This window comes from Buteo buteo, chromosome 2, assembly GCF_964188355.1.
Source record: "Buteo buteo chromosome 2, bButBut1.hap1.1, whole genome shotgun sequence".
In the NCBI taxonomy this organism is placed as follows: Eukaryota; Metazoa; Chordata; class Aves; order Accipitriformes; family Accipitridae; genus Buteo; species Buteo buteo.
In genome coordinates this window covers 16717051-16741484 of record NC_134172.1, presented here as the reverse complement: position 1 = coordinate 16741484, position 24434 = coordinate 16717051, and the positions used below count along the sequence as shown (strand labels likewise).

Here is a 24434-nt window from a genome sequence, read left to right as displayed (position 1 = left end):
ATAATGAGCGTGGGGGGGAAAAATCCATTTCTCATCAGGAATGACTCTTCCTGCCTCTCTCGTGCTGCTCATGTGTCTGTGGATCAATGGAGATAAGTCAGCTGGAAACGAGAGAAAAATACAAAAATGCCTCAAAGCTTCATCTATGAGTGGATTTGATAATGATTCACCCACTGCACAGGTCTGACTTTCTGCATCTTATATCACTGTTTTGCAGCTCAAATAAAGATACCTAATTTTGTGACATTTTGAAGTATCTTTCTGAAAAAAAATGGTTTAAGTAAGGAGTGGAAAATGCCTAGGAGAATATTCTGGTACTTATTCAGAAACATAATGTGCAGCTTTTCACAATATTTTAACGTCAAGATTCAGTTCTATGCAGCTCTGTGGGACAGAAGAGTTTTACAGTTGCCGCTTTACATGTCATGATATAAAGACACACACAGGATCTGTTCCCAGCCCTTTTCTTTGTGACAAATGGCATTCGTTCTGCACGATGCCAGTAGAGCTAGTTGGGTATTTAGCATAAGTATGAATTCTACAGGTTTTATTTAAGTGACTTTATAAAGGCCACGCATCAGGGGAGTCCGCAGTGACACTACACCTGAAGAAAGACCACAGGGTTTCTCCCCACAGGTAGGTGGATGCATCAGGACAGGCTGGGAACCAAGGTGCTGAGCGGCAGCCCTGCGGCGAAGGACGTCGGGGTTCTGGGGGACACGACGATGTGCTGAAAAGGCAAACTGCCTGCTGAGCCACATCTGGAAAGCGGGGGCCAGCAGGCCCTGGGGGGTGGGTTAGCAGTATTCTTACGTACTCGGCGCCAAAGCCAGTTCTTCTGCTACCCGGTGAAGCGTCCCCTCCGAAATCAGAGACGGGGAAGAGGTTTGTGGGACGGGAAGGAGTTGCACAAAACATAAACACGTTTAAAGGAAGAAAAACAGCCGGCGACTTGAAAAGAGCTAGTAAAGCTTCAGCCCCCTGAGGAGAGGGCTGCACCGCGGCCCGGCCGCTGCCTGCCTGCCCGTGAACGTGAGAAAACGCAGCTTGCGGGGGGCGGGAGAGGGACGCGGAAACACCGGCGGGTGAGCAGCACCGCCCAAGAGCCCCAGGCCGCTATAAACGCAGACGCTGTGCGCCGCCATTCGCGGTGACCCGCACCCACGGCCCGCCGCGGCCCCCCGCTCCCCTCAGCCCGCCGCCGGGCCCCGCCGGGCCATGGCGCCCCCTAGCGGCGCCGGCAGCCGGCCGAGGGGCGCCGGGAGGCCGCGCCGCCCCCATTTTAGCTTCCGGACGGGGCCGGGGCATGGCTGCCAAACTGGGGCTTCGGATTAAAGGCGGGAAAGGGGCGCAGGCCAAGGGAGAGAGCGGGGATTCGGTAATCCGTCGGCTTCAACAGCCGGGTCCCTGCACCGGCGGTTCCCAGCGCACGGGATCCCTTCTGCGGCGGGGCAGCCCTCTCCTGCCTCTCTCGTGTCCGCGAGGCCTCGGGTTAACAAAGCACCCTCAGAAGGGGCTTGCACCCGGTAGGTTAGTTTATGGGCGTTAATGACTAGCTCTGCACAGCTGAAATTATAACCCCAGCTGGGCAATTCCGCTTTTACTGCCCCAAGTAGCGGCACGGCACGACAAGCGTGGCTCACACCTCATCGTGACCCTGTAGGCTCGGCGGCTAGAAAGGCCTCAGCAATGACAGAGGAAGAACTCTTCATTTTTTATTATAAGCTGAACTTCAGACCTAGAAAAACAAAACACCAAACAAAACTTTTATTACTTCACAGCCTGGCCTGTATTTCTCCCACTCGAGGACCTGCGCTTCAGCTCCTCTCCTGTTCCGTGGCCCTGTGGCCTCACAGTTAGAGAGGAGGACAGACCTGTAGGAGCAGGAATACAAAGTTCTCCCAGGAAAAGCAGGCAGCTTCTCCCTTCCCCCAGCACAGTGACACGTCCCTCACGCCAGGGTCCCAAGGTGGGCAGGGGGAAGCCCTCCGGCCTCAAGGGGAAAGGCGGCAGGGGCTGAGGCGGGCGGCGGCAGGACCAGGACTCGGGACTGACCGCTTGCCGGCAAAGGGAGCTGCGCTGCCTCTGCACAACAACCCACCAGTGATGGCATATTTCCATACGTTCTGCACGGTATGTCTAAATATTTTGATGGTTTTAATATTTCGTACCAGCCGTGGAAACTGGTTTGCTGCTAGGTGACTGTAAAAGTAAGATTTGGTAAATAATTATTAGAAATCTTATAATAACACTATGAAACAATAGACAAAAGTATAGCCAAGCAATTAACTAGTAGAGGTAGTTACTCCTAAGTTTTGCAGCTCTTTGCTCTTATGACTAGATGTTCCTGTACACTAGATGAGAACAATGTTGAACCTGACCACATGTGATTGAAACTGCGTTAAGCTTCAAGATCAAAGAACAAGGACAAGAATAAAGACTTCAAGGACAGCCAACAAGAACTTCAAATGGGTCGGTGGTCGTAAAAGCAGCCCTTCAACTCAAATGGATCCTTCATTGTGCATGGTTGGATACAGGCAGTACTACGATAATCAGTTATAATAATTTTTATGTATATGTATACTAATCTGATTCATATGCAATTAGTTATTCTATATAACCTGTTTGTGCTAAAGCTGTGGTATGCACGCTAGGTGGAACTATCCTCCATGCATCCAGTGCTGCAATAAAGAATGCCTCCTTTCTAAAACTCCAAAACGAGTCTTAGAGAGTTTCTTCAACCGGCATTTTGCTATCACTGGGACGTGGAAACGCGGCAAGGCACAGCTCCTAGAGCACGTATGAGAGGATACCACAGCCTAAAGGAGCTTCCCTCTTCCATCAGCAGCGGGAAGGGGGCTCACCCCGCTGCAGTCCCCACTGCAAATCAGGCCCTAGAAAACACAGACAGTCACCAGGCTGCTGCATGCAGCTGACATGAAAAACAGAAAGGCCTTGCAGTAAGCTGCGGTTGAAACCAGCTTTCCTGGGCAGCAGTCTAAGATCTGTCATGGTTTCTGCTGACAGGTATTTCTTGCAGCAAAAGGCATTGAAAGAATCATTTACACCCTCTCAGGAAAAGACCAGCGCAAAATACTCTGCAAATACCTGCTTGTTAACAGGATAGGATGCTGAATGATCACGTAAAACACCTATCCTGACAGCACAACACTCTCCCCTCCCCGGGCTGATCAGAACCAGACCTGTTGATGGAGGTAATAAGCAGACAGGATAACACTGACATTTATGCTTTGCTGAGCTAATTTACTTTTTAACACAATTTTTAATGCTGCTGCCGACAAAAGCCAAATCAAACATCCACTTGAACAGTAAGTAGCTTTGCAGATATCTCCAATATGGTGTCATCAGCTGTGAAGTGTATTTGTCTCCAACTGCAGGAGACAATTTGAGTTGACTTTCAGACCAAGACAGGGGCTCCCAGGTATTTGTTACTCACAACAGATGCTGTGGAAATAGCTCTCTAAAACACACACCTGGGGGCACCTCGGAGTCATTTCCACACCCAGGTTTGTGGATTTAGGAATGCGGAGAATGTGGGTTATGCTGCTCTCCCTACTTGCCAGAGGTACGTATTAACACTTCCCTTGGTACCTTAGGTGAAGACACTGGACGGATTTAGCTCCATTCCGCAATACCGGTATGCATACCTTGTGGAGCACAACAGACCCTAGATGGAGTATGCTGCTGAAACGTACACCCGCAAGGCATCCAGGGTGCAGATATGCCACACCATCCTACACAATGCCCCTCTTTCCCCTTTATAGTCATTAGCCTCTTATTTTCCTTTTCAAAGTAAATAGGCTAAATATGCTTTATTACAATAGTCATATTTGCAAGCATTTTTTTCTTCTGCATTGTATTTTTCTTCTTCGGGTAACTTTTCCCGTCACACTGGATAGCCTAGCTGACTGATACCCTCTGCACCTTCAACTTTCATAATGAAACACTAAAAGGAGTTAGCAGCTCAAATTACTCTCCCTGCCCAGTCCCACTTCACTTGTCATTCCCCCCCAGCAAGGATTGGTTAAAACATAAAATGATGAACATTCCTGCAGGGAATTCAGGAAGATTCATCAGCTCAAAACTTCACAGGCAAAAATTCTGATGCACCCAACAGTCTTCAGTAATCATCTTCCAGATGTTTTCTACGTCACTTAGAGAAGCTATATTATGTACTTAAGTGACTCGAGACAGTCTGCACATAGCACATTTTAAATACAGTAATGCATTTGACACTTCCTAAATTGGTGTTACAACTTCTTGGTACATTCAAGATGGAAGCCACCCCAAGCCAGCCAACAGAACAAACTTGTTCTGTCAGTGAATTCCTTAGCAGTTTGTAGATTATCAGTGCATGTAACTGCAGTTTTTCCTTGTCAGAGACATAATAATATTTTTTATTAATTTCAGAAGTCATTTCAGGCCATGCTATTGCTCGTAAGAAACTTCAGAGTGAAAGGAAATTTTCTTTCCTTTTTGAGCATCCTTTAGTCCTTGTGTACAATTAAAAGGGTTTGAGTTGGTCATCCCCTAGTAGAGACACAGGTCTATTCAAAAGCGAGCACCTCACTGGTGTGACTGAGCCATCTTCCGTTAATAGGATACACTACGAAATATTTGATAGTATCAGATTAGCTCATTATTGAGCAGTTTTACAGATGCAATTTCTTCCTCCTGAGATCTTTTCTTCTACATAACTGTACTGGCAGACTTAAATCTAGACCTCCTTTATGCTTTTGTGTATATATATATTTATATATCAAAGCTCTACAAATTTAGCTAAATCTTTTTCTGAGAAAATTATCCAGAAGATGATTGCAGCCTTACATAACTAAATTGCTCCATAAAAAAACCTCAGTTCAATAGCACTCAGAAAAAGTAGAATCAACTCTTACAGATTCCTGGGAAAGGAAAACAAGTCCTGAGAAAGAAAAAGAGAAGAGGTCTACAAAAGTCAAGGTGGCACAGAAATGTTGGAAAGGGATTAATCCTTTTCAAACAAGAACGACGAGTCACCAAATCAGCAGGAGCCAAGTTAAAAAAAAAAATGTTCATGAAGGAAGTGGTAACTCATGGGAATTCCTTTCCAACTGAAACCAAGACAAGTTTACATGGATTCCAGAGAAGACTGTCCAAGTATGTGGATAAAATGAGAACTTTGAGCATCACCATACAGACAACTGACACCACACTCAGGAAAGCCCCTGCGGTGATACGTCTAGAGAAGACTACTGAGAGGAATCATCATGTTTGACTGATTTTTCTGGGCAACCCATATATCTGGCACCTCTGGAGAGAGGCTTAGCTAGATGAGCTCTTGGTCTGAACCAAAGCAACTGTTTGTTCTGTCAGACTGGCAGAAGAGAAGATCTCCATTTCACTTCCCTCCTTCACTGGCTAACTGGGAGTACATAAAAGCACAAGCAGCTACAGCTCAAGCTGAAAATACAGTAGGCATCAGGTGCTACAGATGAACTGGCAGCTTTCACAATTTGTCATCTGCAGGATGAACCACTGCAAGCAGGCACCCATTCTTCATGCATCCCAAAACAGACAAATGCATTGTCATCTTAGAAAGTCTTTAAAATTGGATTTTTAAGATCCCCAGGAATCAAATCAGATGCACGTCATGTGCCCAAACCCTTGATCAGCTTCTACACTGCTTCACATCAAAGTTCCATTTTAAAGAACAAGTGCATCTATGCTTCCTCAATTGCCAGTAGGCCTGAATTAAGGCAATTTCCTCTAGTTCTTTTATTTCCTTCTGCTCCTGGGAAGAAGAAAGTATAGCTGACTCTAAGCTGACTTCAGCTTACTCTAGAATGCAATTTAAAAAAAGAAATACCTTGGTGAATAGGATGCAGCAATAATCTTACATATCTAACTCCCAATTACAGCTAAGAAATAACTACATGTAGGCATAGCCTAAGGAGAAGAGGGTTGGGTTTGTTGGTGAGGGTTCTGGAGTTTGTTTTTCAGGTCTTTTTTTGAAAAGCAGCTGAATACTAAGGAATACTAATAGTAGGAAATCTCTCCTTTAAGAGAAAGAATACTGTGTCTACACCCTATGCCAAGGGAGAATTCTTTCAAGTGTGTCACTGTGTCCAAGATAGATAGGGTAGAAGTTGATGTTTAAAAAAAAAACCCCAAAACATACACAACCAAGAGAAGCCATTAAAAATGGCTATTAAATTGGTATTTTTATGAACTACATGGAGTATATGCCTTTGGGAGAGGTCAAAGTAATTAAAGATTGAAGGGGTTCAAATTCTGATATACTGTGGCTGTAATCAATTTCTGTACATTTCCACAGGCAGCAATTCTTGGAGTTGTTTTGTTTTTTTGGTTTTGGTTTTTTTTGTTGTTCTTTTGTTTGGTTTGGGGCTTTTTTGTTTGTGTATTTTTTCTATCATGAACAGTCTTTTGAAGACTAAGACTTAAATATTCATATTTGTGGGAAAGCTTACTTATATTAACAAACACTGGAACAAGAAGTTACAAGACATCAAGTGATCACTATTTACATAAAGATAACTGGTCATGAAACCTATCAAGTGAAAAGTATTATCTGGACACAATGTAACAAACAGGTGAAGAGACTGAATAAATGCACAAAATTCAAAGATTTTTCTTCTCTTTATTTAAACACAAATACATTTACAGCATGCAGGTAAGTTAAAACTATATGGCGTCTTCCCCAAACCAATTGTTTTAATGCATCTTAAGTGTACTGAAGTTAAATCATATTCCACAGGTAGACTTGTCCTCATGTCAAATTTAGAGATACACACAGTAGTGAGTCAGCATTTAAGTTATGTAAATAATTTAGTTGTTCACCAGAAATAAATATTATTTCACCAAGTTCCTATCCTAAACCATCTTTTTAAAAAATATGATCTAGAGGAACATAAAAATAAGAACCATTCAAAGACTGCAAGTTGAAACAGCAGTGTTGAACATTCCCTGTATAGACTGAATATTTTAATTTACAAAAAAAAGTAATTGTCCTGTCCAGCTGACCTATGACAGCCAAACCAGAAAACAAAAAAAGTTGTTTGGTTTTGGTTTTTTTTTTTTCTTTTTTACATTTTAAGAGGCAGTTCTTGGTAAACTTCATAAAAGGTTTAAAATAAAAAAAAAAGTTTAAATATAAAAAGGTGATGTACACTGAGCTACAGGCTAGTTACTTTTTTTTTTTTTTTTTTTTTTTAAACACAGCAATTTTCAGCACCAAACCCCATGATAATTACCTACAGGAATGAAACCCCCATTCACAGGCATGAGAAAAAAAATCCTGCTTCATTTGAATGTATTTTAAAGAAAGTGGTTTCTTTTTTTTTTTTTTATGATTGCATACTAACAAATGAAGGTCTGAAAACCTGTAGTTAACACTGAGAAAGATAACGGACAGTGCTGTTTCCATTATGAGAAATTTCATTCAAACTAGTTTGCCATTCATTTATTTTTCTTTCCTCAGTATGCTGTCTTTAATCATGCTCTAAAACAACTGCAAGTTTGGAGTGTTTGGCAGCCTTAATGAACAAAACAGTCTCAAAAGCTGAAAACTCCAAAATAGTGAGATTTCCGACCGATACACTCAACCTTTAAAAATCAAACTATTAAAAATTCAGACTACTGTAGTTATAGAAAAAAGTGGTTCAAGGTCTAAAATCTGACTACACGCCATCATAATATAAATATTTTGTCTATTTATAATATAAAAGTTGAAAGTGATTTGCTGTCTGAACAGTCATAGAGTCTCTACTGTTTCCACAATAACTGATGAATACCCAGCAAAAAATTCAGGACAGCACACAAAGTGGTACCAACTGGGTCTGGAAAGCTCACTGAATTCTTTCAGTAATATTAAGTTCCTTCTTTCTCAAAGACCTGGTAACCAATTTCTATCCAGAAGGCAGCTGTTCTAAAAATTATAGTGGCTAAACCCTATGAATAAGTTAGGCAAATTATACTATAAAAATTTAAAACACAGAGTCAGCTCAGTGGAAGTATTAGAGCTCAAACAACAAAACAAAACAAAAAAACCCATGTTTCATTTTGTTAGCCACTTTACAGGACTTTATTGCAAAGAGAAGAAAAATATTCAACAACTACTACTTTGGACATTTCATATACCTACTTACAAACGGATTACAAATACAATTCAGGGTAGCACTTTATTTTATTATTTTTTTAAACACTTGTCTCTAGGATTTCCCAATACATCAGTTTTAAAAAGTTGCATCCTTTATTAGTGTATCTGAATTCATTGGCCAGTTGCTGAAAAAAAATTTTTAATTGAAAGTTAAAATTTTAGCCAAAAAATTCCAGTACTGTATATGTAGTGGAATATCAAGTTAAATTTTAGATTGTGCTCATTTCACTATTATAAAATAGCAAAAGTGAACTGTCACAGATACAGACAAATGGATAGACAGGCTCATCAGAATGAAGCAGAATGTTTTCACTCCACCAGACTGTACTGTGTGTAGAATCAGGAACAGGACAGATGGGATAATCCATTGCCAAAGTCTTTTTTGTAAACTTATGTTTACTCTTATTACTGTACAATATTTAATTCTAAATTACCCGATAAACGGGCATTTAATCAGATAACAGTTAAACAGCCTTGTTCATATTGAACTCTTTAGTTCTGTGGTGTAGCAATCGCAGTGCCTTATGGCAGTTGTCGTAAGCACACTTCAGTATTCTTACACTGTACAAATAAATTTAGTTCCAATGCCCTATGTAGCATTCCAAAAGAAAACTGTAATCTAGAGTGCCGTTCTAATTCAGTGGGACATGTAGTGTTATGTGAAGTAATAAAAATGAAAGTATACTTAAACACTGTTGCACATTCCCTAAGACAATAAGATGTACACAAATTAAGCTAGAAAGTTTGAACTAAGATTTTCTCAACGTACATTCAGCTTGGCACAGTGCAGACTAAATTTAAGACATGAAAGACAAACTGTGTAATGAGCAGAGCTACACTTTAAGTAACATGTCGTTTTTCAAGACGCCAAAATTGCACTCTAGTTTTTTTTTGGGAATCAGTTAGCAGAATTTGTAGAAGGGGGAAGAGCTGTACAGGCCAGGTATAATTTATACATTTTCAAAAAATAATCCTAAGTCCCCAAAGGGAAAGATTATTGTCATGGAATGACTCCCTCTACACGATATCGAATCCTCCTCATGTTGCATTTACTTTTCAGCAACTGTAAATGAGAAAAATAACAGAGTTACATACTTGTACCTCATAAGCCAAAAAAGCCAAGTTATTTATATTTACAGTAGACCATATTCACTATTTACATAGCCTTTAAGAGCCCAATTCTTAGACCACTCAGATAAGTGCTAATAGAACATCTACTTTAGAATAACAAATTACACAACACAAAGCATTTAAGCAATGCTGTCTGTTACCAACAAATTTACAGCACAATAAACTGACTGGGTATCCAATCTTGATTGCCTTAACAGAGTAAACATTACAAATACAAGCCAATTATAACCCAGTTCCATTTCCCATGACCATTGCTACTTTTCCAGGCCAGTGAGAACTGTCTGGATACCACCTGCCAGCTGCTGCAAAGTTTTGACTGCTATTTTGGGAAGATGAAATGGGAATGAAGAGATCATTTGGCATAAATTATCTTAAAGTTTGATTTGCATAGGGAAATAACAATTTACCATCTCTGTATTTCTTTAATGTTTCCAGAGTAATTTGTTAAAGTGGTCTCCAAATGTACAACAGTACATCATGTTCCTACTGTACCAGAAGTTCTCTAACCAGAAGTTGAGATGCTTAGTATATGTATTAATTCTCAAAAAAAGTATGACAGACACTACTACAGAGAAGAATGATACTAGCTACCCAAGTATTCACAAGCCTAGAACAATTTCATATTTAATAGAAAAATAAAGTTCAAAAAAGTTTTGTTCCTTTACTTCCATAAGGGAGAGGTTCTTCCAGAAACAAGATAGGAAAGTTGGAATAAATTATGACCAGTCTCCTGCCTTTAAGTGCTAAACTCTGCTCTGTTCTACAGCAATAGGTAACATGTTCATGTTAGAAGAATTATATGAAAGCTTTACAACTGCTTAAGGGATTCTGCAAGCATATTACGTAGGAGTTCGTTTGTTCAAAAGGTGTTCTAGCCAATACTTAGCAATTTTCCACTCCTTCATGATTTATCTACACACAGTCCAAAAGTCAAAGTGCTAAGGCTCCTATTTGAATTCCCCAGGACCAACAATGAAAGCTCTTCTCCAAAGCAAGATGCAAGCTCAAAATTTAGTTATTTACTGCTGATTATATCAACTATTCTAAGTACTTTTAAAGAAGTATGAGACTAAATAGGCTCATAGGTTAGAATTCTAGGCAACATCAAAGCACGTGCAAACTCACACTAAAGTAGGCATCTAAAATAAACTGGGTCAATCATATCTTGAAATGTCTCTACAGTGGACACCCGAGCTAGATTACCATTGTAGTCAAAGTAGCTATCAGAAGTTTAATTTCATCACATCAATGTAATCAAGAATCTATGAATTGCCAGCTCCTTAGTCATTCAAGGTAAATGTTATTCAAGGTTAAAGTACTATCACTTCAACCTCTTGTTTACTAAGAGACACTACTGAACAGAACCAGGTACATTAACTAGTACCACAGCCTGATTTTCTCTAAATTGGAGAGAAAGCTTTGAAAAGTCAGTCAGCTAATAAAAAGAAACAAATGGAAACAAGATTAACATAAACTGCTTCTCCCCTTCGGAAGAGAAGCACCCAGGATTCAAACACCACACAATCATTTTAGGAGTATTTTCAAACTGAAGATGCAGATAACCTTAACTAAGGGAATGCCTAGAAGACATTTATACAAACGTCAAAAGTCAAGATGATGACAGAGAACGCAGCAAAGCATTACTGTTAAGTGACCAACAGACCAACTATAATGCAGACATTGATTAAAAAGAGACATGATTCTGTGAGCAACCGAAGCATATTAAATACCGGACTACATGTAATTACTTAGGAGATTAGAGACATTTTTCAAATAAGTGCACGTATTAATTTCAATTACTGTATTTTAGCTAGGCTAACATTTTAAATTTACCAGATGAAGACATGAATTTTTCTGTTAAATACTTCCAAATTACTGACACATGAAGCAGTGTGCAAATGTAGTATCAACAGTAAATAAACAACATATGAGAATAGGGTAATTTTTTATTTCATTGCAGAATGTTTTCTGAAGAAAACCATATTTAAAGAGATACTAGCAAGCCAAAAGAATTTAAACTGTCCACTCCTTTCCCAAACAGTAGCTATTGGCTGTGACTGGTAACTATCTCCAACTGACTGTTTTCATGTTTTGTTCTACTCCAGCAGAACAACTCCAGAGCTACCATTTTACAACAAATGCCAGTTTTATAACAAAAGCAGCAGCAGCATTAGTCAGATGTATATGCATACTGTTCCTCTAACTATACAATTCTGTAAAAAAAGAAGTTAACTGATTATTCAAGTGATTTTATGCCACAGAATGAACTGTAATACAAAGTGGTTTAATCACACATTTTAAAAAAATCCTACAAGACAAACTTACACTTTGTCTTGCCGTCCTCCACCTCCACGCAGCGCAACTGGCTGGCTGTTTTGAGTGAACGCACCTCCACCACGAATTGCACTTGGATGAGTTGGAGAAGCTGCTGGATGTTGGCCAGGACGGATAGGCTTAGCTGCATGAAAAGAAACATGACTTACAAACACATACATCACAATTTTACCTTTTATTATTCAAATTTACTAATGCTTTATTTTAAAGTATCCCAAATGTAATAATCAAAATTTAATGCACTCTGAATAAGAAAACAAGTTTAAGAGATGGTATTCTGAGAACCTAACAGATTAGTGCCAACTATAACAAGCCCTGAAAAATAGACAAGGTTTTGCTTTTATTGTCCCTATTAGAATTAAAGCTAGCAAAGCTTTTGATAATTATTAACTTCACATGTATTATCCGCCCCACCTAATGCATTTCCCTGTGAGAGTCCCATTTCTTGGCAATAAGAACTCAAATAAGACACATTGCTAGACAAAGTTTCATGAGGGTTCTGTTCCTGTAAGGAATAATTATACCCTGCTGTATTTCCCACATCTACTTGATTGATAAGCCACCAGTTACTCTGCTCTGCAAGTGATTCTGCATACTGATTACTCCACAGATAACACTGCTTCATCAACTTCTTACCACCATATAGAAATAAAACTTGCTCTATTACTGAATTAAAAACAGTAGTTTTGACAGGTCATTCACAAGCTGCATACGCTTTGATAAACAAACTATATTTTCAATCAGTTTTGTACTAGCTCTTAACAGGACATGCACAACTATGACTTTACAAAGTTCTGTAACGTTAAACAGAAGCATTTAAAGTTTCAGCAGGTAAGAGTGGATAAAAAGTACCTACAGGTAGCAAATGCATCAGAGAAACACTTCTCAATTTCTGCCTTACAGGAAGCTGATCTCCAGCAAGACATGACTAGTTCATCTAGACATTTAAGTACAAGAGGCTTTATAGCTGTGGCAAGCTCACTAGAGAATTTTTTTGTCATCTTGGATATCACTTGAGAGAAATGTAAGACAGGAAAGCACCTGTCTTCAAGCTGCCACTTGAAGTGACCAAGAAAAAAAAAATTATAACTTTATTCTGCAACAGCTCTTTGCAGACCTACAGAATATGAGCAAAGTTTAACTGCAATGGTCATTTCAGTTGCATTATCATTTAAGATAAGCATATTGATTACTGAAGTCCTGACACAGGACAACAAAAAGGCTGGAACATCGTTACTTCTACAACAATAATGTAATAGGCACAGTTAAGTCCTCCACAGGTCACACACCCTCTTGGCCCTCAGCACTTGACAGCATAATGGCAGGGGGAGGACCAAGGGAATATGACTGCCTTCCCACTACATAAAAAGAAAGACTACTAGTTACTACAGATTTGGTTTTTTCCATTCTTTTGCCCCAGCTAGGGCTACGGAGTGCTATATGTTTTGGAACAAAGAACCGAAAAGGTAATTAGGGACCGTGGGATGTTAGTTGTGCATTTCTGTCTGCCCCTCTCCCTGAGAAGACCAAAAGACAGAAAGATGATTTGTTGTTGCTTAAGGTGATGGCTTAATCTCTCTCCTTGCTTTGGAATACCTACTTAGCCTTAGAAATTGGAATGGAATTGGAATGATGTTACAGACTTAAGACTCACATTCACTGTATTGTTTTGTTTAGGAAATGGAACGCACATTCAGGCTAGAATTCTAGGTCGGTAAGCCTTTCCCAGCACATACAAAAATCCAGCTACCAGGAAGAGGCCCATTTCAAATAAATAAAAAACCCCAAACAATCATACATCACCACCCACCCACACTTACAGTCTGTGAACCAAAATATAACTCATGGTAGAAAATGCATCATGTTCACACATGCAGTACCAACTAAGGTTGAAAGATGCATACTTGCACAAAGATAAAAAAAAAATAATCAGGAGACAGATGAAGCTTTAGGGGCAAGGGATTCTTTACTAACCAATTTGTGCAGAATGTCCTCTTCTGGCCATATTCTTGGATCTTACAGCCTCCTTTATACGATCTACTTCTTGCTGATACCGTTTGCGATCACGAGAAGCATTCTCTTTGGCTTCCTTCAGTGCAGACTCCAAAGCTTTAACTCTTTCAGCTGTAGCTCTAAGTCGCTTCTCGAGTTTAGGAAGTTCACAGCGAAGATCTGCATTATCACGTACCAGCTACAAAACCAGAATTTATTATTTTCTTGGTATCTCTTTTTATAGGGAGAGCCAACCAAACACCTTCCTGCCCCTAAACAGGCAAAGCAGTAGGGATACTATATTATCTTTGCTTAAGCTTTTAGTAAATCTAATAGCTCATCAGTAAGATGGTCATTTGAAAATCAGTTACTGTGGAAGAACGTGCCACCCAACATAAGCACTTAAAGTCTACATTCTTCTCCAGTCAGAGACAGGCAAGAATCCCCTAGACTGATACACTAACTCTGAACACTAACTTGGATCTTCTTCAGTTTAAATGCAGCTATTTTGCTACATACTCACATGTACTTAAAATAGCTATTAATTTACATTACAGGAAAACTTTAGTCTATTGTTTTATATCAAGAGACACACTCAAGATGTAGAAGTATTTAATTATGAAGCAGTTACTTTATGACCAATATGCATGCAGTCACTCTTACAATAATGCACCTTAAGTAGTTTGTTTTTAATTAAAACTTGAAATTAAGCCTCATTGTACCTGCTTGTGAACCTTTGTAAGCTGTTCGAGATTATTCTCAAGGAAGGAAATCTTCTGTTTTTGTGCAGCACTGCCTCCTGTATCATCCGAGTCAATCTCGGCACTCTGCAGTAACAAAGGCATGGGGAGGGAGAGAGGAGGCTGAGTACAAATCTGAACTTGCATATTAAGATCAAGCCAGAAAAACTACACCACATAAAGACCAATTCCTCATTAGTTCTAAACTAAAATTTATGTAGCATTCTCAGAAACACCAAGTTTCACTACAGCACCACGTTACCTTTTTCACTCTAGTAGCCAGATCTTGAACAAACAGCTTCCGAAGATTGTGAAGAGTCTGAAGTTCTTTTGCCTACAGTTAAGGACAAGAAATTAAACAAACAAACAAACCCCACCAACAAACCAAAACAACCCCCTCAAAAAAACCCAAAAGCCAACACACAACTCTGAAAGACAAAACCACCCCAAACACGCAAGTATTGGCATTTGCTTTGGAATGTATTCTATCTTACCACAGTCTCTTCCAAACCCTTTAAATCTTGCCTTGCTTGTTCCCGTCTATCCTGCATAACCCTAAAAAGAGAGTAAATTTGTCCTGAAACATCTGAGCAAAATTGGAAATTTTAATGTTTTAGAAGACTAGATTGATAAACACTATATGGTACAAATGAAAAATGTCTTTCAGTTGAAGTCCTCAATTAAGGATGCAACCGACAGATGACACCACACTCAGAAATCCATTTGGGAAGGGGGTGTGGAAGTGGGGGATTTGCAGAAAGAAAAAAAGAAGTACTTGTAATACTGAAGGAATACAAACAAGTACATTCAGATGCATAATGTTAAGTTTCTAGAATATGTAAAAAAGGACTCTGAGTCAGGTTCAGGATGAATACTTGGGGAGATCTTATCCTACAAATGTTCTTAGCTCTGACCAGCTGACATAAGTATCACATGACAGATTAAGGATTTTTTTTTTCTTTGTTTTGTTCTACCACCTCACCCCCAACACATTTGCCAAAGCTAGCATCATAAACAACAATCTCAGTTTACAGGAATATAACCTAATGATTATCACTTTACAGAGCTTCTGTCTTCCTATTTAATGCGAGTGCTTTTACTGCACTGCTAACATTCTCTCTCAGAATTATAAGGCAGCACAATTACTAAGATGACAGGATACAGGAAAGGAATGCGGACTTTTCTTTTTACGACTCAAGATTGGAATAGGAAGGCCAGGGACTACATGAAAATGAAGCGTTCCTATTAAGTAGCCAAAAAGCTTCTTTTCCTCTTGAAATTTCTCCTCACTTGGCCAGTTCCACTACTAGCCCACAGTTAAATGATTAAACATTTGAGGTAATAAAATATTCTAAAGAATATCTCAGCATCCAATCCATTTCCCAGACCTCACTGGAAAAGTAGTTCCAGGCATCTTACACAACTCTAAGTCAAAAAAACAGAAAGAATAAAATGTGAATAATCTGCATTGTTTCTGGCCTGTCATTCACCATGCACATTTATGACATACAATAGAAAATAAATAGATTCAAAGGCTGGGGGAGGACATAGAATACCAAACTAATTTTTTAATGTTTCTTTGCAAGTCTTTTGGAGAGGAAAGTTTCTAATATAGCAAGCACCTTTAAGGGAGCAATGTTATATATAGTTTAGCTGGCAAACTGAAATAAGAAGCAGTAATGTAGTATGTATATCAAATCTTACAAGACAAGAAAACCTATTGTAACTAATGTAACTTTTGTAATCATTATGGCATATAAATAAATCAGAGTAAGATGCATTCACAAGACCAGAGTACTGTTAAAATTTTAGTCAGTTAAACCAACATTGTATTTCACAGTAAGGCTAAAAGAAAAAAACATAAAAGAAATAAGTAAACATTACTTATTGGTTACCAGTACAGACCAGTTAGTTCCCTCTGATTATTTAAAATTCTACGATAAAAACCTGAAAGCCACTGTGTGCTTTTAAACATGGCCAAAAAGTATGCACTTTTGAAAAAGTTTTAAGTATAATGTATTTTTAACTTCTGTAAAGATAAATTCATATACACCAGAAAGGGGTCGCTACTGATACTCTAGAAACACTTCCAGGAGATTATGGTCAGGTTTCTAGAAGTTGAGAACTGGTTTTCATCTTGACCATTGTATACTTACCTGCAAGCAGAATTCAATTCTAATTTTTGCAATACCTTTTCAGTCTCTAATTCACTAATACACTGTATTTAATCACTCCAAGTATGTAGCTGTTTAATCTCAAGAACAAGCTAGTTAGAACCACCTAACTAGTTAAATTGCACAAGAACAACAACAAAAAAAGGAACTGTTTACAAGTCTCTTCCAGTCTTAGAGCATGCAATACTTAGCTGCAAATTGAAAAGTTCATTACTCCAACCCATAGCATATTAACAAAGAAAAAGTTGTGTCCTTCCTACCTTTCATCATTTTACTTCCAATTTTAAATATTAAGGCAGTGCAAAGGTTTTAAAAAAGTTGAATTCAAGAAGGCTCTGGAGCTTCTCTCTTTAATAGGCATATCATACAGTGAGAGCCACTTCATCATATCAGGTCGCTAGTTTTTAAAATATAAGTGTTCCCACACACATTTGTTTCATGCACCATTATCACTTACGTAAGTTCATGAAGTTTTCTACTTTTTTCCTGATCAGTCGCTTTCAACTTCTCATGCTCAACTCTAAGACGTTCCTGTTCAAGCATCATCTTCTGGTTTTGGCTGAACACAGAAAGTAAATATTATATCAACTGAACCTGTCAGACAGGATATTCAGTAAAGCAACACAAGTTAGAAAGACATTTACCACCATACTGTGCTTCCGTACTCACCCAGTCCAGAGACATTTGGCACTACTAAAATAATGACAATTACTTACTCTTGAAGTTCAGTGATAAGTTTCTCCTTTGCATCAACTTCATCTCTTAGGCTACTGATTTGTTTCTGATGCGTCTCACGATGGCTCTGAATTTGCTGTTCCACAGCTTGCTATTAGGAAAAACAGTATGCCTTATACGCTTTAAGAAGTTACCATATTTCACTTTGGTTTAAAAAAAACCAAAAAAAACAAACAAAAAAAGAAATTAACTTACCTTGACTTCATTTGCAGTTTGAACCTTATTTAAGTGCTCTTTCTCCATCTCATGGACTTTTTCTAGTAGGGATAGAGGAGGGAAAACACATTTCAGCCAGGTAACTAGGTGATCACAGGGAAGATGGAGTTAATTCCCCCTTCCCTTCCCAACACCGTAAAATTTGGAAAAAATCCCCTCGCACCACAAAGATCAATTAAATCAGTAACATCTTTAATCCTATCCATAGCAGTTCTTTCAAATAGCAAGCATGCTTTGCTGTTGATTAATTCTACATGTTCAGTAGCAAAAAGCCATTCTATAGCTCTGCCCTTCAATCTAAACAGAACAGAACAATTCCATATTTATCACTAGATACTTAAAATGGTGATGGTGGTGGGTGGCGTGTGGGGAGGCAATTCCTACCCTGTGCTCGGAGTTGAACTAATTCTTCATTAAGGGAATCCACTGACTCTTCCAGTTGTCTCTTTTTCTGTTCCACATTCTGAAGGTATTCAGTCAATGACTTGATCTTGGCTTCATGCTTGTAGAATGGAAAGATTAATTTACTTTGGAACTAGGTATCACAGAATTACATCTGCATAAACAGTTTATACTTATTTTTAAACAAGTAACCTGATCTCAAAACAAAAATGGTGCCAGCTAAACTCTAAGAAGAATATGACTACTCAAGTAGATCTGTAACGTAGCCTCTAAGACAATGTCTTTATTCTGGATTGGAATGAAATACATTTTTGGCTGGGAGAAGAGATGTTTTGAATGTTAAATACTATCAGAGGTAAGAGAGGCCCGCTGTATTTAGAAGACTGCACAGAAATATGCATCTCCTGATTTAAAATAAGATGACCATCTGTATGTAAAACAAAATATAGAAAAATTAAATTGCATATGTAGATCACAATTTTCAGAAGTGTTAGAAGACACATTACTGATCTTTTCTAACAATCACATTAAAATGGCCTTTCTCACGTTATAAGTAAATTTAATCTGCTATTTATATATATATCTGTCATTTTACTGTGCTATTGCTCTCTCCCACTTCCAACTTGCTCCATTAGTAGGCAGAGTGCTCACTGGCCACTCGTTCTGTAAGACTTCTATTTGTAAAGGATCCTGTGATGGAGAACGTATGGACGCTAGTATTTACTACAAGTGCTACAAAAGCATTATCAGGCTACAGACATATTGCAGAAATTTTGACATCCTGTCACAATCACTCAGAAGCATCCAAACTGAAGAGAGTATTGAGGATACAGTCTTGTGGCTGTTTGCTCACAATATACTTTGTTAGGTATCAAAAAGAAATAGCAACTTCTTTTACCCCCCAGTAGGTTAATAAATTCAAAAGAACATGTAGGAAGTACACTGTAAAGAAACATTTACCTGTGAGATACGGAGCTGGCAGGCAGCCAACTCCTTTTCATTTTCTTCCATTTTCTTATTGCTTTCAGCTTGTGTGCCTTCTAACTGTTTGCAACGTTTTACCATTGTTTTTACTTCTGATTTCATTTTACTAATGTACAGTCTCGCAACTGTGAATTCTTCATCTATCATGCCAGTTCCCTCAGGCTGCTGAGAAGTGTGGAATGACACATTTAGAAAGCTCAGATAACGAAACAGAATTAAAGATGAGCTGGAGCATCTTAGTGCCCAGCACACATTCCCCGCCTCAGCTGATAATCAGACCATTTAAACATCAAAATGTAACTTTTTTTTTAGTTTTCTGATTGCTTTTTTAGAGGTTTGCACAAAGATAATGAGTCACTTGAAGAGGGAAATACAATTTATACTAATACAGATTTATAACACTGCTTACATTCTTGTCCTACAGTGATCTTCCAGATTTATCTTTTATTTCAGTTCCTCATTCCATTTTTAATACAAGTATCATCCTGATTGCTTCTGTAGGTCAGCATTAGATTGCCAGGACGATGCTGTTGATTATGACCATTTCATATAGCAGTTTAACAGTACAAAAGAAAACACTACTTCCAAAAAAAAAAAATCATACCTGCTCCTCCTTGTCTTTGCATAATCAAATTCTGTTTGGGACATGATTAAGTCACAGTATAAGCAATGGATAAGCTTATACCCATATTATTAATATACATGAGGCTTCCTATGGTGGTTATTTTTATCATACTAAGAAACCTGACCCCACTTATCCACAATGTATGTCTGTAATTCATGGCATTAAAAATTGCACTGACTAATCCTTACCTTGACATCATTATTTCCAACTGCAATTCCTATCTCTGCAAGATCTTTTAGTAAGGAGGCCATCATTTCTGTTGCTCGTTTCTTCTGATGGTTGGTCATTTCTTTAAGTTTCTGAAGCTCTGCATCTATACTGGCTAGAGTGACCTACAGTAAAAGAAGTTACACTATAATAAACAAAACACACTCTTATTTTTAGAACTAGTTTCATACTATTTATTTAAATACAGCAACATGTGGTTACCTACTGAAATGTCCCATTTTTGTGTCTAAAACCAGACTGGTATCAACCTATGTGAATACACCATATAGTAAAAATTTAGAAGTCCTAGAGTAACAGTGTTTCTTCTGAAAGAAACGTAAAGTACTGGGGACCAAGGCCTTCAGCTCACAAAAATACAATCTTACAACTCTGCAACAAATTCACATCAACATTGTTAAACAGCATTCAAAGTTATATATGGTTAAATATTGCAGAGAATTGCATTTATAGGAAAAAGGTACATGGACAGCAAGTCTAACACTTTTCAACATATTTTGGTGAAAGAAAATAATTTCAGCTTTCCCTGCAGAGCTCTTAACTCTTTCCTACTTGCAAATCAGAAAACAGCACCCAAGTTCTTAGAGTTCATAAACACTACACTTACTCTAGAGCAGTTTTTCAGCTTGTTTGAGCTGCTGTGGTTGTAATGGCTGCAGCTCAGCAGCTTGCATACTCAGAAATTGTCTGCTCTTTGTTCTCCAGTTTTAAAAAAAATGCCAGAAGTTTTACAGCAGGAAAGTTTCAGCCAGCTGATGCCAAAGGATGGTTGCTGCATGGGTTAGCTGTGACAGACTGTCCTGGTTTCAGCTGGGAGAGAGTTAATTTTCCTCCCAGTAGCCGATATAGTGCTGTGTTTTGGATTTAGGATGAGAATAATATTGGTAACACACTTATGTTTTAGTTGTTGCTAAGCAGTGTTTACACAGAATCAAGGACTTTTCAGCTTCTCACCCCACCCCACTGGCAAGGAGGCTGGGGGTGCACAAGGAGTTGGGAGGGGACACAGCTGGGACAGCTGACCCCAACAGACCCAAGGGATATCCCAGACCATATGATGTCATGCTCAGTATATAAACTAGGGGGAAAGCTAGCCAGGGGCCACTGCTGAGGAACTGGCCAGGCATTAGTCAGTCAGTGGTGAGCAATTGCATTGTGCATCACTTGTGTATTTTAATTCTTTTATTATTTTCCCCTTTCTTTTCTGTCCTATTAAACTCTCTTTATCTCAACCCACTAATTTTACTCTTTTTTTGCCAATTCTCTCCCCCATCCCACTGTGGGGAGGGAGTGAGCCAACAGCTGTATGGTGTTTAGCTGCTTGCTGGGTTAAACCACAACACAGACTGAGAACATTGAAATATCTTGATTTTACTATATGTCTGAACAGTTGTTGCTTTCTTGTGGATTGAGTTATGCATGACACTCAATGGACTCTAGTTATACTATCCAGAATCACTCAACTATCTATAAACTAATTAAAACCAACACCACAAACAAACAAAAAAAAAACAACCCTGGAAAAATGTAAACCACACACTTAAGAATCATACACACATACAGCTAGCCTATCCCACCAAATTTTAAATGCTGCTCATAATAGGAAGACCAGAGATCATCTGATTTTCAGCCGACTTTCAAGTGAGGTAAGTTACCAGTAAAGATTACTTAGCTCAGAATACTTAAAAGTTTAAGAAGTTTCATGATCTTGTGAACATCAATTTTAATGCCAGTGGTTCTATCTAGTCAAATCTTACTAACTGAAAATTCACTAGAATTTCACTAGAAATTAATATTCCCTAGAAGAACCAGACCCACTCAATTACTATCTTCAAGAACAGAGAAGAATGAGACTTGCACCATCACATATTCTGTCTACAATGCCAGCAAACATGCTGATCCTTTCCAGTACTTAGAATTTTAGGATAGCAGGTAGAGCATTAACTGTTTAAAACTCACTGATGTCTGCCAAATAATTGGCTACCAAAACTGTCAGTCAATTCAGAAACTATGCAGGTATGTAAGGAGGTGTACGGTATTCATCCTGTGGGACCAATGCATCTGTATTTTAATCAGGGTGATCTTTTGGAGTATGTCCACACTGTTCAGAACTACTCCTTTCAGAAAGTAAAATAAACTGCCTATTTTTGAAGGCATCAGGATAAGTTATTTTACATGCCATAAATACAGCATGTAAATAAACATTCCTTTCAAGAAAAGCTGTACCATGCTCACAGCAATTTCAAGACTGGAAGGAGCAGATTCTTAAGTGAGGATTATCCCAACTGCACCAGAAAGAGAAACAAAACTGCATCAGATCACCAGCATGTAATGAATGTGTTAATGTCTGATATCTAGGATTTTTCTGAATATCCTTCAGGTATTAAAGTGCCATAGGGACTAAAAAGATGAGAGGTGTCAAGGTCAATATTCACTGTGCATTTTTCTGAACCTTACTGGTTTTAGAAAATCATCCTTTGCTAAAACTAAAGAAGTTTTAGACTTAGGCTCCCATTTTCCCTTGTGAAAAACCTTCAAATTACTTCAAGCAAGAAATACAGGCAAGGCAAGAAAAGTTACATTGAAGACTGTCAGTAATTTCTTATCCCAATTTCATACCGATTTTTGATTGAGTTCATCACTAAGAAGTTCATATTCCTTTGCCTTATCTTCTACTTCCTGAGACTTCTGATCATAATTGACAGCTAATTCTTCAAGGGCTTGTAACACCTCTTTCACTTCCTCTTTAGAGGCATCATTTTCAGCCTGAAGGCGATTCAACTCTGCTTGCAGGTTGTCTTGGTCCCGTCTGGTCGATGCTAGAAGCTGCAACATTGATAGAGATTTATTTAAAGTTACAACAACAAATAATCAAGAAAATTCCATGTATAAGTTGAATCTTACTAATGCTTTTAGCTACTACAATAGTTTGTATCTACATTTTTGCTGTCTAGCATCATCCAATAAGGATGCCAAGGACAGGAACAGTGAGAATATAATGAACAAATTTAATTTATCATCTATAACCATAGTTCTTTAGCTTTTACAGTATCTTCAGAATGGAAATGATTACAAATCAAGACACATAAAGGACAGCAACTGGAAATGAACATGGAATATTGCAAGTTCACAAAAAAGCCACCCATTACTACTCATGAGTCTGAAATTGTCAACAGGCTAGGGACTAAAATTCCAGCATTTTAACATTTTAGCTGCTGAAGAGTAACTAGACAAAGTGAACAGCTGCTAAACAGGCAGATTTATTTATTTAAATAAGATTAAACAGTAGCTCCAACTTCCTGAGTCCTCAACCCATTTCCTTCTTGCCATGTACACAAAGATTATTATTTTAATCTTTGTGCTATAAAGAATTTTTTTTCTAATATCTTGGCTAAATGAAGTTAACAATTTCATTATTAATAGGTATTTTCTCCATTTAATTAAGTTACATCACTGGCAAAATGCATACAAATAATTTGAATATTCTAGCAAGTATGGTTTGAAGTAACACATAGATAACTTCCTTTTCCATTATGGGCCATTACATTTCCCTCCTCCCCCTTCTCTCTCTGTACAGCAGCTGACCAAAAGTAAGCCTTAAAACAGACTTCTTACAGTAAATCAAGGTATCTTCAGTTTTGACAAACTGGAAACTTTGCATGGGGAAAAAACCTGCTGATGTCTTTGCATAATATATTTCAACTGCTTCGATCTTCATGGATACTTAAGGTTCAAGTAAACTGGTTTAAGTTTAGCCATCAGCACAGTGTAAGTGGGGGGAATGAATAGGCAGAACATTTAAATAAGGAATAAAAGAGAACTATTGTACATTAGTAAGCAGTCATTCTACTCCCTGGTCATTATACGTGACCTATTCAGAACGTCTCCAATTTCTTTAAAGGAAAGACAAACAAAAATAAAGATGCAAGAGCGAAACTCACCTCTTCCTGATCCAACATTTGTGTTTTCAGTTTTTCTACTAGTTGACTCTGCTGATTAATTTCTTCATCCTGCAGTTGAAGTAAGACTGTGTTCAATAAACTTACAAATAGCACTCAGGAAAAATAATCTAAGAGACAGCAGATGTTAGGCATCTAACTTTTCCATATTCTGAGACAAATACACAACAGAAAGCAACAAAAGTAAAAAAAAATCCTTTTGACTTCACTGGCTGATCCATTAAGCTCTTAACCTGGCATGTATGTGTAAAACACCATGCTTCAAAGACAAAAAACTCTTATACCTGTGCTTTTATAAATTTTCTCCAAGTTGTTCTAACTTCCAAGAAACAATTAAGATTTAGTTAAAAGATTTTTTTTCCATCTCCAAATTTAGTACTACTGCTTCAATTTAAAATTATGTTCAAATAAAATATCCATAAGATGGAAGGAAAAAAACCTGCTGTCTTCAAATTACTCATTTTCCCCGCTTTCTCATTATTTTCCTTTCTCTGCTATAGTATTATTCCAAACAATCAGCTAGGAATGTTCTATGCCCAGAAAGTAGAAATACCATTCAAGACACTTATTAACTTTTCCTTCCTAACTTTCATTTTTATCTTTTTTTTTTTCCCTATGTACTGATATTTCAGTTTTCAGGGCTTTTTTTTAGTATTTTCAGCAAAGAAGGGAGAGCAACTAAGAAAGGATACTAAGTTAGCACCAGATAAGGAAATTTTTATTTCTCTTAATCAGAGCTTC

At 38.2% G+C, this 24434-nt stretch overlaps 1 protein-coding gene across 2 annotated transcripts in view; it reads right to left on the bottom strand.

Moving 5' to 3' along the window:
• Positions 1-6638: 6638 nt before the first annotated feature.
• Positions 6639-24434, bottom strand: part of KIF5B (kinesin family member 5B) — a 39151-nt gene continuing 21355 nt past the window's right edge. Inside the window, exons 13-26 of one of the 2 annotated variants that reach the window (XM_075046309.1) lie at positions 23676-23744; positions 22354-22560; positions 19698-19841; positions 18861-19049; positions 17883-18000; positions 17478-17539; positions 17264-17373; positions 17005-17106; positions 14868-14928; positions 14636-14707; positions 14356-14460; positions 13616-13832; positions 11633-11765; positions 6639-9239 (exon numbers count right to left, since the gene is read on the bottom strand). In XM_075046309.1, coding sequence (XP_074902410.1) covers positions 9233-9239; positions 11633-11765; positions 13616-13832; positions 14356-14460; positions 14636-14707; positions 14868-14928; positions 17005-17106; positions 17264-17373; positions 17478-17539; positions 17883-18000; positions 18861-19049; positions 19698-19841; positions 22354-22560; positions 23676-23744 — 1596 coding nt within the window. In that variant the 3' untranslated portion in view covers positions 6639-9232. The remainder of the gene's footprint in view (positions 9240-11632; positions 11766-13615; positions 13833-14355; positions 14461-14635; positions 14708-14867; positions 14929-17004; positions 17107-17263; positions 17374-17477; positions 17540-17882; positions 18001-18860; positions 19050-19697; positions 19842-22353; positions 22561-23675; positions 23745-24434) is intronic. The other variant, XM_075046319.1, reaches the window with a different exon arrangement.